The sequence below is a fragment of the Vanacampus margaritifer genome, chromosome 1 (genome assembly GCF_051991255.1).
Source record: "Vanacampus margaritifer isolate UIUO_Vmar chromosome 1, RoL_Vmar_1.0, whole genome shotgun sequence".
NCBI lineage: Eukaryota > Metazoa > Chordata > Actinopteri > Syngnathiformes > Syngnathidae > Vanacampus > Vanacampus margaritifer.
Window position 1 is genome coordinate 14,929,398 of NC_135432.1, and position 14,320 is coordinate 14,943,717.

At 39.8% G+C, this 14,320-nt stretch overlaps 1 protein-coding gene across 2 annotated transcripts in view; it reads left to right on the forward strand.

The window, feature by feature from the left end:
* Positions 1–14,320, forward strand: part of itga5 (integrin, alpha 5 (fibronectin receptor, alpha polypeptide)) — a 75,437-nt gene that overhangs the window by 41,370 nt on the left and 19,747 nt on the right. For both annotated transcript variants that reach the window (XM_077575829.1, XM_077575838.1), the window contains exons 3-17: positions 1,403–1,533; positions 7,139–7,239; positions 7,792–7,915; positions 8,301–8,362; positions 8,447–8,492; positions 8,584–8,709; positions 8,788–8,832; positions 9,014–9,057; positions 9,190–9,246; positions 9,670–9,722; positions 9,869–10,077; positions 10,770–10,961; positions 11,035–11,080; positions 12,566–12,679; positions 14,145–14,200. In XM_077575829.1, the coding sequence (XP_077431955.1) occupies positions 1,403–1,533; positions 7,139–7,239; positions 7,792–7,915; positions 8,301–8,362; positions 8,447–8,492; positions 8,584–8,709; positions 8,788–8,832; positions 9,014–9,057; positions 9,190–9,246; positions 9,670–9,722; positions 9,869–10,077; positions 10,770–10,961; positions 11,035–11,080; positions 12,566–12,679; positions 14,145–14,200 (1,406 nt within the window). The remainder of the gene's footprint in view (positions 1–1,402; positions 1,534–7,138; positions 7,240–7,791; positions 7,916–8,300; positions 8,363–8,446; positions 8,493–8,583; positions 8,710–8,787; positions 8,833–9,013; positions 9,058–9,189; positions 9,247–9,669; positions 9,723–9,868; positions 10,078–10,769; positions 10,962–11,034; positions 11,081–12,565; positions 12,680–14,144; positions 14,201–14,320) is intronic.

The window sequence follows — 14,320 nt, forward strand, 5'->3', positions numbered from 1 at the left end:
TGAACGTAGCCTAAGACTGCCTTGCACCCCCGATGCATCCTGTTGTGACTTGCGGTCACAGGGATGCTTTGAAAATATTTTTAAGATGATAATTTGTTTAATGAATTGATTTTTAAAATAATTCAGATGCATTGTCCCACGCTGTTGCCATATGAGTGAATGAAAACCAAAATATGAATGACTTCCACCACACATCTACGGAGCCATCTGTTTGCCTGCGCCTTGATCAAATCCACCATAATTGCATTACGCCACCTGTGCCACCATTTAGACGTGCTTTTTGCGAGTCTAAAATCAAATATACTTTTTGTCATCTGATTGCGAGATGTGCTGCATTAATTTTCGCCATAGTTGATCAAAAGCCATGGACAGATTAACAAAATTAAAATATGGATTTCCCCCCACTTTTGTTAGAGAAATGTATTTATTCCTTTTATTCTTTGAGCCACAATGGAGGCATTCCTCCCTCCCCAGGGCCAGAAATGTTACGGTCCAATCGTGTGGCACGTTACATACTGTATTATTGAGTCGGGCTTGTTCTCTACTCAGTTGTTCATTGACATCTACTGCCCCATTCCTGTCAGAACACATGCTGCTAATTCAATTCCAGAATGCCCCAAAAAGTGCTTGCTAGTCTTTATGCCCCTCATTCATGGAAGTGTACTAAAAGTCACAGCTGTGGAAACAAGAGCGTGACTCCACTTAGACCGTCTGTCTTTTTTTTTCTGTCCACGATTCCCCACTGGGTGCAATGGTTTCTCCTTAGGAGTCTGATTTCACACAAACCAGTACGAGTCAGAGAGCATCACTTTTGGGAGCAACAGCAGCCACAGGAAGAGATGAAATGTGTCTTCTTATTTTGTTTACAAAATAGTGAACTCCATTCCATCAGTAGGAGAAAATTGTTTTGACAAACCACAGCAACCGTATTGTCCCTAAAACCAACCACATCCCTCTTGTGGCCTCCAAACCCATTACTGCTAACATTCTACAACTTGCTGTATATAATTTTTTATTGTTTTGCTGCAATAAATTGATATTGCTGTTAAACTGTGAGCAGCAACTCTTCTGCAACAATGACAAAGTTCAATTCTATTCTGTTGAACCAAGCATTATTACATTGGAAAAAATATGCTTATTGTGTACAGTAGTAGTTGAGGTGAATGATGTGTTATTATACGCAAACTCTATTATGCGTGATATACTGTTACTATGTTACTATCATACTTACGCCTATACATTTCCAAACATGTCGCATCATTCTGAAGTATCTAGACTTCCAAATAAAACAATAAAAATATGTCTGAACAAGCATCGAGTTTTAGGTCAACTTCATAAAGATGCTGTGTGATAGTAAACTTTTTCACATTTGATCGATTTCATTGTACTGTGTCCCGTTTAGCGCCAGCGTGGTGGTGGGCGCTCCCAAGGCTCACACGAAGCAAATCGACATTGTTGAAGGAGGCGCCGTCTCCTACTGTCCATGGAGCCTCGGCCAATCCGATTGTCACACCATCGAGTTTGACACAGAAGGTAAGCGTTGTGACCCACAAGCACGTTTAGTTCTGCGACTATCTTAGATCTCAGGATTAAATATGGAAGAATAAAACACAATAGTTTCTAAAATGTTAAAGTACAACGGGAGGAGAGTAAATCGTATGCATGCATTTTGCTTTTATTGCAAATCCGATTATTGGGTTAGTCCAACCACAACTGGAATTGTAAAGCATATAATTACTGTAGTCCAAATGAAATCCAAACATATTGTATTACTCCTACTCTACTAACCGAACAGCATCGTAACATACAATCCACTGGATTCTTTTCGGTTATGTCAGTTCCTGAACAAGACACAAGCAATTGTTATCCTGTTTATGTCTGGAAAAGGCTAATTGTTTGTTGAGGAAGGCTTTTGAAGGATGCTCTTTCCTTCCTTCCTCCAGGTCTTGTTTGGGGGGAGCTTTAGAGAGATAAGAAATGATTCAACAAATAAGTGAAACAAAGCCGTGTTTGCAGGACAGGTGAACATGATACCAGGAATCTTAACAAAAGGGCTGCAGGTGAGCTATAGGAATGACATCAGGTGATAAAATGAATGGACTTCTCTTTTGGGAGCGCTTGACAGAAGACCCGGCAGGCTTTTTTGCTCAATGACAGACAACACAGCAAAGTGAAGACAGGACCAGTCAGAGTGAACACAAACTCCTTAGTTGTTATTTTCAAGTCTGAGCACCACGGTTCAACTAGACTTTATAGTCTGTTGTGAATAATCGGCGTAATATTCCAGTAAGTGTTTCACAAGACCATTTAACGACACTCTTTTATTGACTTTAGACTTTTTGCACCATCTTTTTCCTCCTGTGTTGGAGATCCGTGGCGTATGGCGAGTGATGTCATTGCGAGGTCTAATGCCGAATGGCGAGTCCCCCCCCCCCCCCCCCCCCCGCCGCGCAGGAGCAATCTTAGGGCGAAGGTGCTTGTTACAGTGGCCTGAGCCAGTTGTGACGTGCGGGGTTGCGCTCCAGTGGAGGAATTCTGAAAACATCTGCACGCGACTCTGCGCCAAGCAGCTGTTGCATGGATGACATTTAGTGTTGCAATTCTTTTACTGTAGCTGTGATGGCGCTTTGTGTGCCAGCTTCAACAAGCCCAGAGGTGATCCAGATGTCCGATGGCGGGTTCTCCTAGTCATCATTTAGGGTGCTGGACTTTTCCAACAGGATGGTTAAAAGTGATGTCATTTTGGCAGGAGCACCATTTTCAGACTTAAATTAAGGAAAAGTTAAATTGGTGAATTATTGTCTTTTCACAGCAATTTACCGTGGAACACTTGTTGTTGATAAATTCATTGGTAGTGATAGACCGATAATCGGCCGAGCCAATTATCGGGGGCCGATGTTCAGCATTTTTGCGCATTTTGAAATCTGTCTTTTTTTTTTTTTAGCCTGGTTGCCAATAAGTTATCAATTAACAACTTGGTTATTCTGAAACAACACACATTCTCTCAGCTAAGAATAGGCATAGGCCAAGTTTCCTTTATCGTCTATGGGTAAAATAGACAGTTCGTTTTTTAAAGGCATACTTTGTAATAATTAGCACCATCTAGTGGTGAACTATTAATTCATTCATTTTGAAAACCCACTATTGATTTTAATAATAAGCAGAAAAATATGTCTTATCACATCAACTTACTTAAAAAAAAAATATATAATCAATGGTCTAGTAATTGGTAATTATATTATATGGCTGGAGCCTCACCTTACAAGAGGCTGACATATTTCGCCGCCATCTTCCGCCAACACCGTGAACATAGTTAGCCCTGCTTGCAGCTAGTTTCGGACACAATGGGTGGACCGCCGCTTACCTTCTACAGCTGGGGCCTGCAGGTGGTGGTCACTGCTTTTGCTAGCTTTTTCCCACTGCTATATAAATAAAGATAACTTGATTAGCCTATATGGCTCAGGCTTACTCCCACTAATGCTCTTGCTAGCTGCTCCGGCTAAAGTGTGGTCTCTGAGTCACCGCAGTGAGCCCGTGCTTCAAAATGTACGTGTTTTGGCTGTGTTCTATTATTTGGTGACATCCAGTGGTGAACTTTTACAAACTGTACCTTTAAATATGATTTTTAAATGGGATGGGACAATGTCTTGTTGAATGTTCTAAACTCCTGCTTTTTTCTCATTTCTCATTACCATAGTGACCTCACCATATTAAAGCGTTGTTGTTACCCTTGTTATGGTGTTTGTGCTGCTAGTACAAGTTCATAAAAATGTGTGCTGTCAAAGTTCAAGCATTAACTGATTAATTAATCACAAAAAAATATTGCATTAATCATGAATTAACGCATATTATTCACACTATTAATTTTGACCATAGATTATTCTTTAGCATGACAGCGGATGGCTACGTTTAAGGTAGCACAGGTTATTTGAGCAATAAACATAATTACATGCATTAAAGTAAAGTATTGAATAAATGTTTGCGTATGACATTTAGAATATTTGTTCATGTCAAAATATTGTAGTCATTTTTTTCCATTTTAAATTATGCAAATAATTCATTGATTAGAAAAAGAGTAGGATGAGCGTGTGCAGTGGATACTTTTTTTTGAAGACGTTCTCATAACATTAAATGTCAAAAGAATTAACACACAACCGGTGCTCTTCAAATTTGGCGGGAAAAAAATATGGATACAAAATACTTTTTTATTAAGGGATTAATCGTGATTAATCAAAATTCTAAGATGTGATTCATCTGATTAAAAAATGTAATCGTTTGGCAGCGCTAATAACAATACATAGTGGATTTGTGTTTTGTTTTTGTAGTCTTTACACCAGCCCCCCCACACACACACTACACACCACACACACCTACTGGGTTGCCGGTCTGCGAAAGTTGTGGACCGGTCCGTGTTGAAAAAAAAGGTTGGGGACCACTGCTTTAGATGGCAAACTAGTCGAGACTGAATCGACAGCACCTCTGCTGGTTGCTTCTGAGCACTGCATGCAGTTTTACCTCAAATGTTGCTAGAGATCCCTAATGTAAAAATACCTTGACTAAAAAGTGCTCTGACATTTTGTGTATCTATTTCAGTGTTAGTATCTAAAGGCTTGGTGAGTTTGAGCTCTGACCCGCAGGCCACCGACCCTCTTAATTAGCCAAACTAATTAGGTCAAAGTGGCCCCCTCCCATCCACTTCCTCTCCCATTGAGATAAGAGCCTGACTATGGATGGGAGAGGAGGTGTGGAGGGCGAGGGCACCAAGGAGGCTGCAAGAGGATCCCATTCAGGATGGGAGGAAAGGAGGAAGGAAAGGGGGAGCTGCCCCCCCCCCCCCAACACAGGGCATGTGATGAGTGAATTTGACCATTTGTCTTCGAACCCACAGACACACAAACACACTCACACAGTCCAAGGCTACACACCCGTCTAATGGCTACGAGCTGGTGTGTGCGTGCACGAGTGAACACCCCCACACGGCAGGTCCTGTCCCGGGAGAGGCTTGCTTGGACGCCAAACAGCCCCCCCAGTGGTCACATGTCATGTTGTGAATGGACGCCATCTCCTTTTGGAATCTCTTTTCATTTCTTAGTGCTCCACGTGACTCCAGCTTTCCGCCACAAGACAAACAGAACTTTTGATTGCTGGTTACAGTGACACTATTGAATTATCCCAATGAAATCCATGGCTTCTATATCTGTCATTCAGCCTCACAATTTATAAGAGAAGCATCTCTCACCTCCCCCTTCCTCCCTTCATGTTCGGTAATGGTGATGCATTAATGTGTCCCCTCTGTGAGTAATGTCAGTAATGAGCTCAAATCCATTAGGCAAGCCAGCGCATTTACATCTTTGGCTATTTTGTCCATTCTAAGTAGACAATCAATCACATTTTGTTGCCATTTCAATGAGACAATAGACAATACATCAGGCATATTTTCCTCACAAGTACTATCATTATAGAATTATGGGAGAAAACGAACCATGCTGATGTGGTGTCAACAAACACATCAATGCAATACTGCCCCCAAGTGGATGGGAGTATAACAGCACATACCGTGCATTTGCGGAGAGATGACCATAATGGACGTGGAAATCTCTTGTTCATGTCAGAGAATACGGCAAATAGTTATTAGCTGAAGTAACATGCTTGCAAAGAGCCTTTTGAAGCTTTGCTTTTGTTCTATAATTGCATAAAGACCTAAAACCTAAACACTTGGGCAATGCATGGAAAAAAAAACTGCAGATGGGATAGTAAATGAATGTTATTGTTTTGCTTAAGGTTATCGCGGTGTTCCCTGTGAGAAAATGTGTAGGAAACGGACATGGAACTGAATTAATTGGATGTGGAAACGGAGCACTTGAGGCAAAAGTGTGTCGAAGCAAAGAATAATGACCATGTTGCTATGAGGGCTTCGGTCCAAGGACTGATTGTTTTCGTTGGACTGAAGTATTTGTGCTGTTCCACATGGAGGATTGAACATCCTTTGCTTACACCCACACGTGTCGTTCCAGTATATTATCTGTTCCTCTCTTAAAACATGCCCTTGGTTCTGACATTTTTTTTTGGTAAAGGTTTTGAGAGTAAGTGGATTTTGGATCACAAGCTTGAGAAACAGTTCTCAAAAATGTGTTCTTCTTCCCTCCCTAATCAATTTTGTTTGCATTGCTTTGGGGCTGCGGCGCAGATGCAGCATCTGTCTGCCAATGGCATTGCAAAGTTTAAACCTGACTCCGGCCACCATCTGTCATCTCTCGCTTGCTTGCTGGCGGAGTGTCCAGTGGCCAGGTGGTCAAACATGGCCAAGGGTCATTAAGGTTAAGCTCGGACTGTCCTGCCAAACTCGGTCGGCTACTCTGGATGGCGCACATCAGCTTGTTGGATTGTCACCCTCTTAGTAATTGCTGGCTGTTAAAAAATATTTTGACCTTCTGTCCCAATTCACATTGTGTGAACAAAGACCAAATTTGTTGACGCGCGGTCAGCCTTTGACTGCATGCTGATTTCAATGTAAAAAGAAGTACATTTAGTATACAGAATATATATATATATATATATATATATATATATATATATATATATATTAGGGGTGTGAATTGCCTCGTACCTGGCGATTCTATTCGTATCACGATTCATAGGTCACGATTCGATTAGATACCAATTAATTCCGATACAAATCTACAAATTGTATTATTGCGATTTTTTTTATTTGTTATACTCAAATTTATAAAATACTAATCAGTAAACTTGTACATGCACACTGTAAAAATCTGTATGAAAATTTCATCTTTATCTGAAAATTCAGGCTTATAACTGAGACACTGGATTTAACAAACAGGTTGCAGTCTGTTTCATGTTTGAACAGCACTGAAATAAAATATTAAGGCTTAATGTTCTATTAATATAATATTCTTCCATGCTTAATGTGTCAATCCTAACCCTAAGTAAGACGTTTTGTTGAATATTATATAAAAAATTGCGCGCTGTAATATCGCGATATACTGTATTGCAGAATAGATTTTTTTCTAACACCCTTAATATATATATATATATATATATATATATATAATGTTTATTTTATTTTTTCTAAATCAACACGGTCTTGGTGTGAAATGAAGCCTCTGTGTGCCTGTCACAGGTTCCCGTGTCGTTTTAATCAACAACACGGAGCATCAGATCGAGTTCAAGTCGCACCAGTGGTTCGGCGCCACGCTGCGCTCCCACGGTGACACGATTCTGGTAAGTTTACCCTAGTAAAATACACACATACTGTTGAAAAGTGAATGGAGTGAGACTCGTCAGGCTGGTAATGTTAGCATTCCATTATGTCTGCATTACCATCAATTAAATAAAATGTGGAACATTTTCCTGCCATTGGTTCTTTTACTCATGTGATTTACATAGGCCATGAATGGGTTAGGAACTAAGAAAAATAAGAATGATTGCAATAGCATATGTTGCTAACCATCACAGGTTATGTTCTGTAATTGTTTTGATCATATGTTGTCAAGCGCCGGTTATCATTTCTATACTCAACACATTGCAAAGAAATGCCCCTCATCCGAAACTTCCCCACCCAGTGATGTCAGAGCCTAGCCCCCTTGACCAGGGTTGGGTTTTGTGGTCTTCTCCTCCAGATGTACTGACGCCCTCAATTGGCATCCCCCTCTTAGATCACTGTTGTAGCAACTGGAAAAAAAACATCGCCCACCTAAAAAGACTTGACCCGTCCACCACCCCTTCTCTTCCATACTGACCCCAGCAATTCTCTCCTCCCATCATTTCTTACAGGCCTGCGCACCTCTCTACTCGTGGCGGACCGAAAAAGACGTTGCGCGATCTGATGCCACTGGGACTTGCTACCTCTCTGTTCAGAATTTCACCAAATTTGTGGAGTACGCTCCGTGTCGAACAGGTCTCAGTCACCTTTATCTCATTTGAATAGCATTATCAGCAAACAACACCGTTCATGTTGTCATATTTGACAAAAATTATAGCACAAATAGCCACAGTTGTATAAGTATTATTTTTAAGTAGTATTATTGTTGTTTATTTTAAATTCATTTATTTTATTGTATTTATTTATTTATTTTTTAATAAAGGGGCTCCAAACTAAATCTTCAATATAAACCTATCTATGGGTACAAACACAGTAACCCGACCCTGATTCCTTACAATTTACATTCTGGAAAGTGGGAGCAAATATTAAAGTGTTGTATTTTTGTTGAATATATTTTATTATTATTATTATTATTATTTTGATGTATTGTCTTGACTCCTCATGCGGATGTGTCATGTAGAAATCAGCGATGAAGGAGGACAAGGCTACTGCCAAGGAGGATTCAGTGCCGACTTCACCACGGTAAGCACCCCGTTTACGACCAGGGTTTGTCCCCTTCCTCGTCAGTGCAATAATGCACAGTTTTGTTTTTTTTTTAATTTTCAGGACGGTCGAGTGGTGTTGGGTGGGCCTGGCAGCTACTTCTGGCAGGGTATGCTTGACGCATCATCCAATGCAATGCTGCTTTCTTTGTAATTAAATAGCTGACTGTATTTAAAAAAAAATATTTGGTCATACCTTAGGTCAGGTGATCTCCGCAGATAAAGAGGACATTATTAAGGCCTACTACCCGGGCTACTTTATGCAGTCTGTGGACGGTCAGATCCAGACAAAACAAGTCCAGGCCAAACATGATGACAGCTATCAAGGTAAACCGAATTTACCCTTCCACCCTTGATTATGAGTTTTTCATGAAATTTAAGTTTCATTTTTTTATGCCCTGCAAGGTTATTCTGTGGCTGTGGGCGAGTTCAGTGGAGATGAAGTTGAAGGTAACGTCATTTAAATGTTTAATGCAAGGCCAAGAGTTGGCGAAAATTGCAATTGCAGTAGACTAGAGAGAACATGAAGCTAACCCAGCCGTATAGGATTTTGGACCTGGACGTATTCGCAATACAAATAATAGACTGCTAGATTTCTTCCTTCTGTAAATCTCTACTTCATTTCCCTCAGATTTTGTGGCCGGCGTTCCCAAAGGAGTCATGCTTTATGGTTTGGTAAGAAAGTGCCTTACTTTTGTTCTCTTGTTTTGTGCTCGGAGACCGTCTGGATTTTTAAAGACTAACGTAAAATATAAGAAGGAAAATGCGGCTTTTATAAGATCATGTTGTGTCTTTGCTGTGTTGCAGGTCTCCATTTTGAATGGAACAGACTTGAAGACCATGATTAACTACACAGGCGAGCAGGTGAGTTGGACCATGTTTAAATATTAACAGATAAGGTATGTTAATTATATATATACATATATATATATATATATATATATATATATATATATATATATATATATATATATATATATATATATATATATATATATATATATATATATATATATATATATATATATATATATATATATATATATATATATATATATATATATATATATATATATATATATATATATATATATATATTGAAGTAAATATGTAATTAGAATGTCCTTTCTAGAAGTAAAATGAATGCAAAAAATAAGGCCCAGCCACAATTTTCAGTGAAAAAAATCCAGTGGCAATTAAAAAATAAAAAAATAAAATAAAAGTTTCACAATTTTTTGTTTGAAATCCGTAACATTTAAACAAAACAATTGCACACTTTGCCTCCAGATGGGATCCTATTTTGGCTATGCAGTGGCCACCACTGACGTCAACAGCGATGGGTGAGTTTTCTCCCACCCAAAAATAACCATCGGACACTATTGGAGGCCACCAACTAGTCATTACACCTCCGGCGTCAAAGTGTCTGAACCTAAATAACTTCATTTATGTCCTTTTTTTTTTTTTTTTTTTTTTTTTTTGTCTGTAGGATGGTCGACATGCTGGTGGGCGCTCCCATGTTCATGACGCGAGGCTCCGACGGCCGCCTGGAAGAAATGGGCCGAGTCTACGTATACCTGCAGCGTGGCCCCTTGAACCTGGAGCTCAGCCTACTTCATCTGACAGGCAATCAAGTGTTTGGGAGATTCGGCAGCACCATCGCACCGTTGGGAGATCTGAACCAGGATGGATTCAATGGTGAGAAGAGGCAACTGTGTTGTAATATGTGCTATTGGCTGCGGAGATTTTTCAGTTATCTCCCAAGCAAGTCAGCAATCCTACAAAAATAATCAAACCTTTTTTTTTTCTAGTGTTACTGCCATTTGACGCAGTCAGCTAGCATGCATTGACAGTCGTCACAGGAAAATAATATATATATATATATTTTTTTTTTTACTAGAATGAAATGCCACAATATAGACAGGCCTCCACCAATTCTCATTTGTTAGTTAGCAGTTTATTTCCTGATTATTGGAGGATGAAGAACAAAAGGAGGTACCAATTTTATTCTGGTTGGACAGTCCCAATATTGACTTGTATCAAAAAAAAAAAAAAAAAAAAAACTCTTATCTAGATCATTGCTAAAGTAGACTAAAAATACAGTTGGTGTACAATAAAATGCCACGCTTGCTCTTCAAAGCACTTACTAAGGAGTTTGTGCTGATCTCATCCCTATTGTGTGAACATTTGCTAGGGGGCATATTTGCACGGCAAAATTGCCATGACAAGCTGTTATGTATTAGCAAGCTCTGTAGTCATGAATTGATTTCTTTTGATGATCTATTTATTGTCTTTCATAGCTTGCACATGAGGGTTCCAGTAACAGTGTGAAATGTAAACTCTCCCCCCCACCCCAAAAATAAAACAAAACATAATCTCACCCTGGGCAGATGTGGCTGTGAGCTGTCCATTTGGTGGGGAGGAGCAGCAGGGCTTGGTCTACATCTTCAACGGCTTCCCCCAGGGCCTCCGAGAGAAGCCATCCCAGGTGATCGTAGGCCAGTGGGCTGCGGGTTCCATCCCCGCCAGTTTTGGTTTCGCACTCAGAGGGGCTAAGGACCTTGATAGGAATGGTTATCCAGGTCAGTTACATTCAAAACATGTACTTATTAAGCTTTTGCATGTTTTCTAATCATTTCCTCGTCATCTTCTCAGATCTTATTGTGGGTGCTTTTGGAGTTGATAAGGCAGTTCTCTACAGGTATGTTCATTTAGGGCCGGAGTCCTGCAGGTTTTGGATGTTTCCCTTCTCCAACACAGCTGATATATGATCAGCTCACCAGCAAGCTCTGCATAAGCCTGATAACGATCCTGTTGATTGGAATCAGCTTGTGTTGGAAGTGAGAAAGCTACAAAACCTGCAGGACTCCGGCCCTCGAGGACCCAGATTGCCCACCTCTGATTTAACGCCTCCCCGCTAGCAGTACCAACATTTTAAAACAACTAGATCTCCCAGAGCCGTCATTTTGACGGCTTGCGCTCTCGCAATCACAACTCCCGAGCGATCCAGCGACCACTCATCATGATTCGTCAGACTCTCTGTCAGCTTTGTCTCAGAATATAGCTATAAACTCTCCTTTGTAGTATTTAAAAAAATATATATATTCGCCATGGTGATCTAGCTTGTACCCAAAGCCAAAGCCCCCGTGCTGAATGGTAGCTGCTACGGTAGCCCAGAGACGCAACCTTGCGTGTCCCAGCGACATGAACGATGTACATTTGAAATGAAAAGAGCCGTCAAATTGACGGTCGCGGAGGTAAAGTTGTAATGACTTTCAAATATTTTTTAGATTTTTAATACAATAAAATGGCAGCGCAGTAATGATATACATACAGAGAGAGGAAAAGTTAAAAGGCGAGGAACATTGTTGATCTATGTAAAAAGAGTAACAATAAATCCAATTTTGAGAGCTGACGGCTCTAGGAGATCTTGTGCTAAAATCCTCAAAATGATAACATTTTCATGTTGTCTTTTTAAGTTTCTCAAAATGCCTTTATTTTTGGTGCTGTAATCTTAGGACAAGTCTGTCGATCCTAGGGCCCAAAAAATGTGAATCAACAAAAAAATAGACTACTGTTATTTGAAAATGGGCACACTTTTTTTTCTGATCTAACTCAGGTGCGCCTCAGTCAAAATAAGCCAAACGAAATTTTGACGTTATTGGTGTTCATTTTGTTTATGAAAACCCAAACTGGCACTACTTCCTCAGCTGACCTTTTGATTCCATGTTCTTACATATTTAATGATTCTGAAATGAACTGGCATAGTTGTGTGGTGTTTATATATATAGTTTGGATGTTTTCTATTATTGCCAAGTGACACTGTTGGTATTGGGAGTAGGGCTGCTCGACTTTGACGAAAATATTAATCACGATTAATTTGGTAAGAATTGAAATTACAATTAGGACAATCATTTGTTTTTTTGGTACAAAACAAGAAAATGTTTAAAGGTAAAAAACAAATACATTTCTTTGAAAGACTAATTATGAAACCAAACAAGATTTATCAAATTTGTTATTTTAAAATAAGTACGAATATATACATTTAAACAACTCAAAATGAGTATTAATAATCTTTTTTTTATTTTTTATTTTGTAATAATTGAAATTGTAATTGAATTTCGAGAGCACCAAATTCACTGGCCACCTCAGCATGCTGACCCGTCTTTGTGGTGGTCTCTCACAGGTCCCGGCCCATCGTCAACACCAGCGCCTCACTGACCGTGTACCCCACCATGATCAACCCTGAGGAGAAGAACTGCATGATCTCCAACGGCAACACGAGCATTTCCGTTTCTTGGTGAGTAACCAGAAGTCTACTTCTGTAAACACGTATTTCCTGTGTGATAAGGAACATGCACGCCATCAGCGTTAGCCGAGCGCTGCTCTCATGTGACACATGTTTTTGCATTGTGCATTTAAGCGATACGTTCAATAGCGGCTTTGTTGCCATTGTGGCTTCTTACAAACGTGCACACTATTCCGTTCCAGAGGAGAGGAAACAGACGGCGCGCGCTCGATTTTCAACATGGTTGACACTGTGCTCATGTGCGCGCCCCTCGACCCCCACTCTATGAAGGAAACTTTTGTATACACATGTGTCTTGATTACACTGCCGCGTTGCTGTGGTGATGAAGAGTTCTCAGAGGGGATAATGGCAAGGAGAGTGAGAGGGGAGGGGCTTCAGGTTTTTTTTTTCTCTCCCCTTTTCCTTGCAGTTGCTTTGAATGCGATATTGTTTGGTAGTGGAACACAGCTGGGAAACATCAGGACACGTAGACTCACAGTTGTGCTGGAGCGTTCACACACAGGAGCTTGTGTAAAGATATTAGCGCTCCTCAATAGAGGTCCTTGTACTTTGTCTCTTTCGGTTCTTTTTGGAGAGGGGAAGGAAATGAAGGGGAGATTTAGAAAGCAATTAGATTATTTGAATATTTTGCAGATGATTGTGTGATATTTGATTCATGTCACTCGGGATATGCCATTATATTTATCTAACTGAAGAACAACTCATAAAAACTATTATTAATAAAAAAAATAGGTCCACGTGCAGGTGAAGAGAGTCATGTTTTCATTAGTTACCATTGAACTTAGATACATGTTAAATAAAATATCACAAAGTTATAGTAGCAATAAAATTGTTCCGCTTTGTGTACTTTAAATGACTAATATTTGAATGAAGACATTGTTCTTTATTAAAATAACATTCACGAAAATACAAAATTGAATGACACGTACCATTACACTACAAAAGTGTAAACATGAAACACTTTCTTTGCTAATTTGTTGGTCAAATCTCGTGGTTACAATGTCAATTTAAATGACCAAATCTGGCAATCCAGGTTAAGAATACACACCTGAAGTGCTAATCAAATCATATTACCTGCAAAAAAGAGTTATAAGATACATCGCCGTATCCTCTCCTGGTTTTTGCGGCATCTAAAATGATTAGTTGGGGGTTGGCTGTCGAGACATCAGCAGCATGTTATGCAGTTGATGTCATGGGAGACGACTTCCATGGGTAACCTTTGGGCATTTCGTGCTGAAACCCGAGTGCTTGCCCAATTTCACCCTTCTTAACTTTGCTACTCCTCTTTACATGCATCAATTTACTAGCCGGCCTGGTGAAAGCTGGCTTCCAAACATTCCCGGTATGTTAGTCATTTGTGCTTGTTACGTTACACTGAAATGGGAAACATGTAAGGAATTGACTTGTGAATGATGTGTCGTCTTTTTATTGATAATTACACTTCTATCCAACACAGTGTCAACTTGAGCTTCTGCATATCCGCTGATGGGAAGCACCTACCAGACGTCCTCGGTGAGAAAACATTCCACATCCACGCTGTCAAAAATGTCCACATTTTTCTCCTGCCTTGGCGTGCAGTTAGGCTATTTATTGAACAAATCAATCTTAATTTTGTCACTCGAACCATGTCAT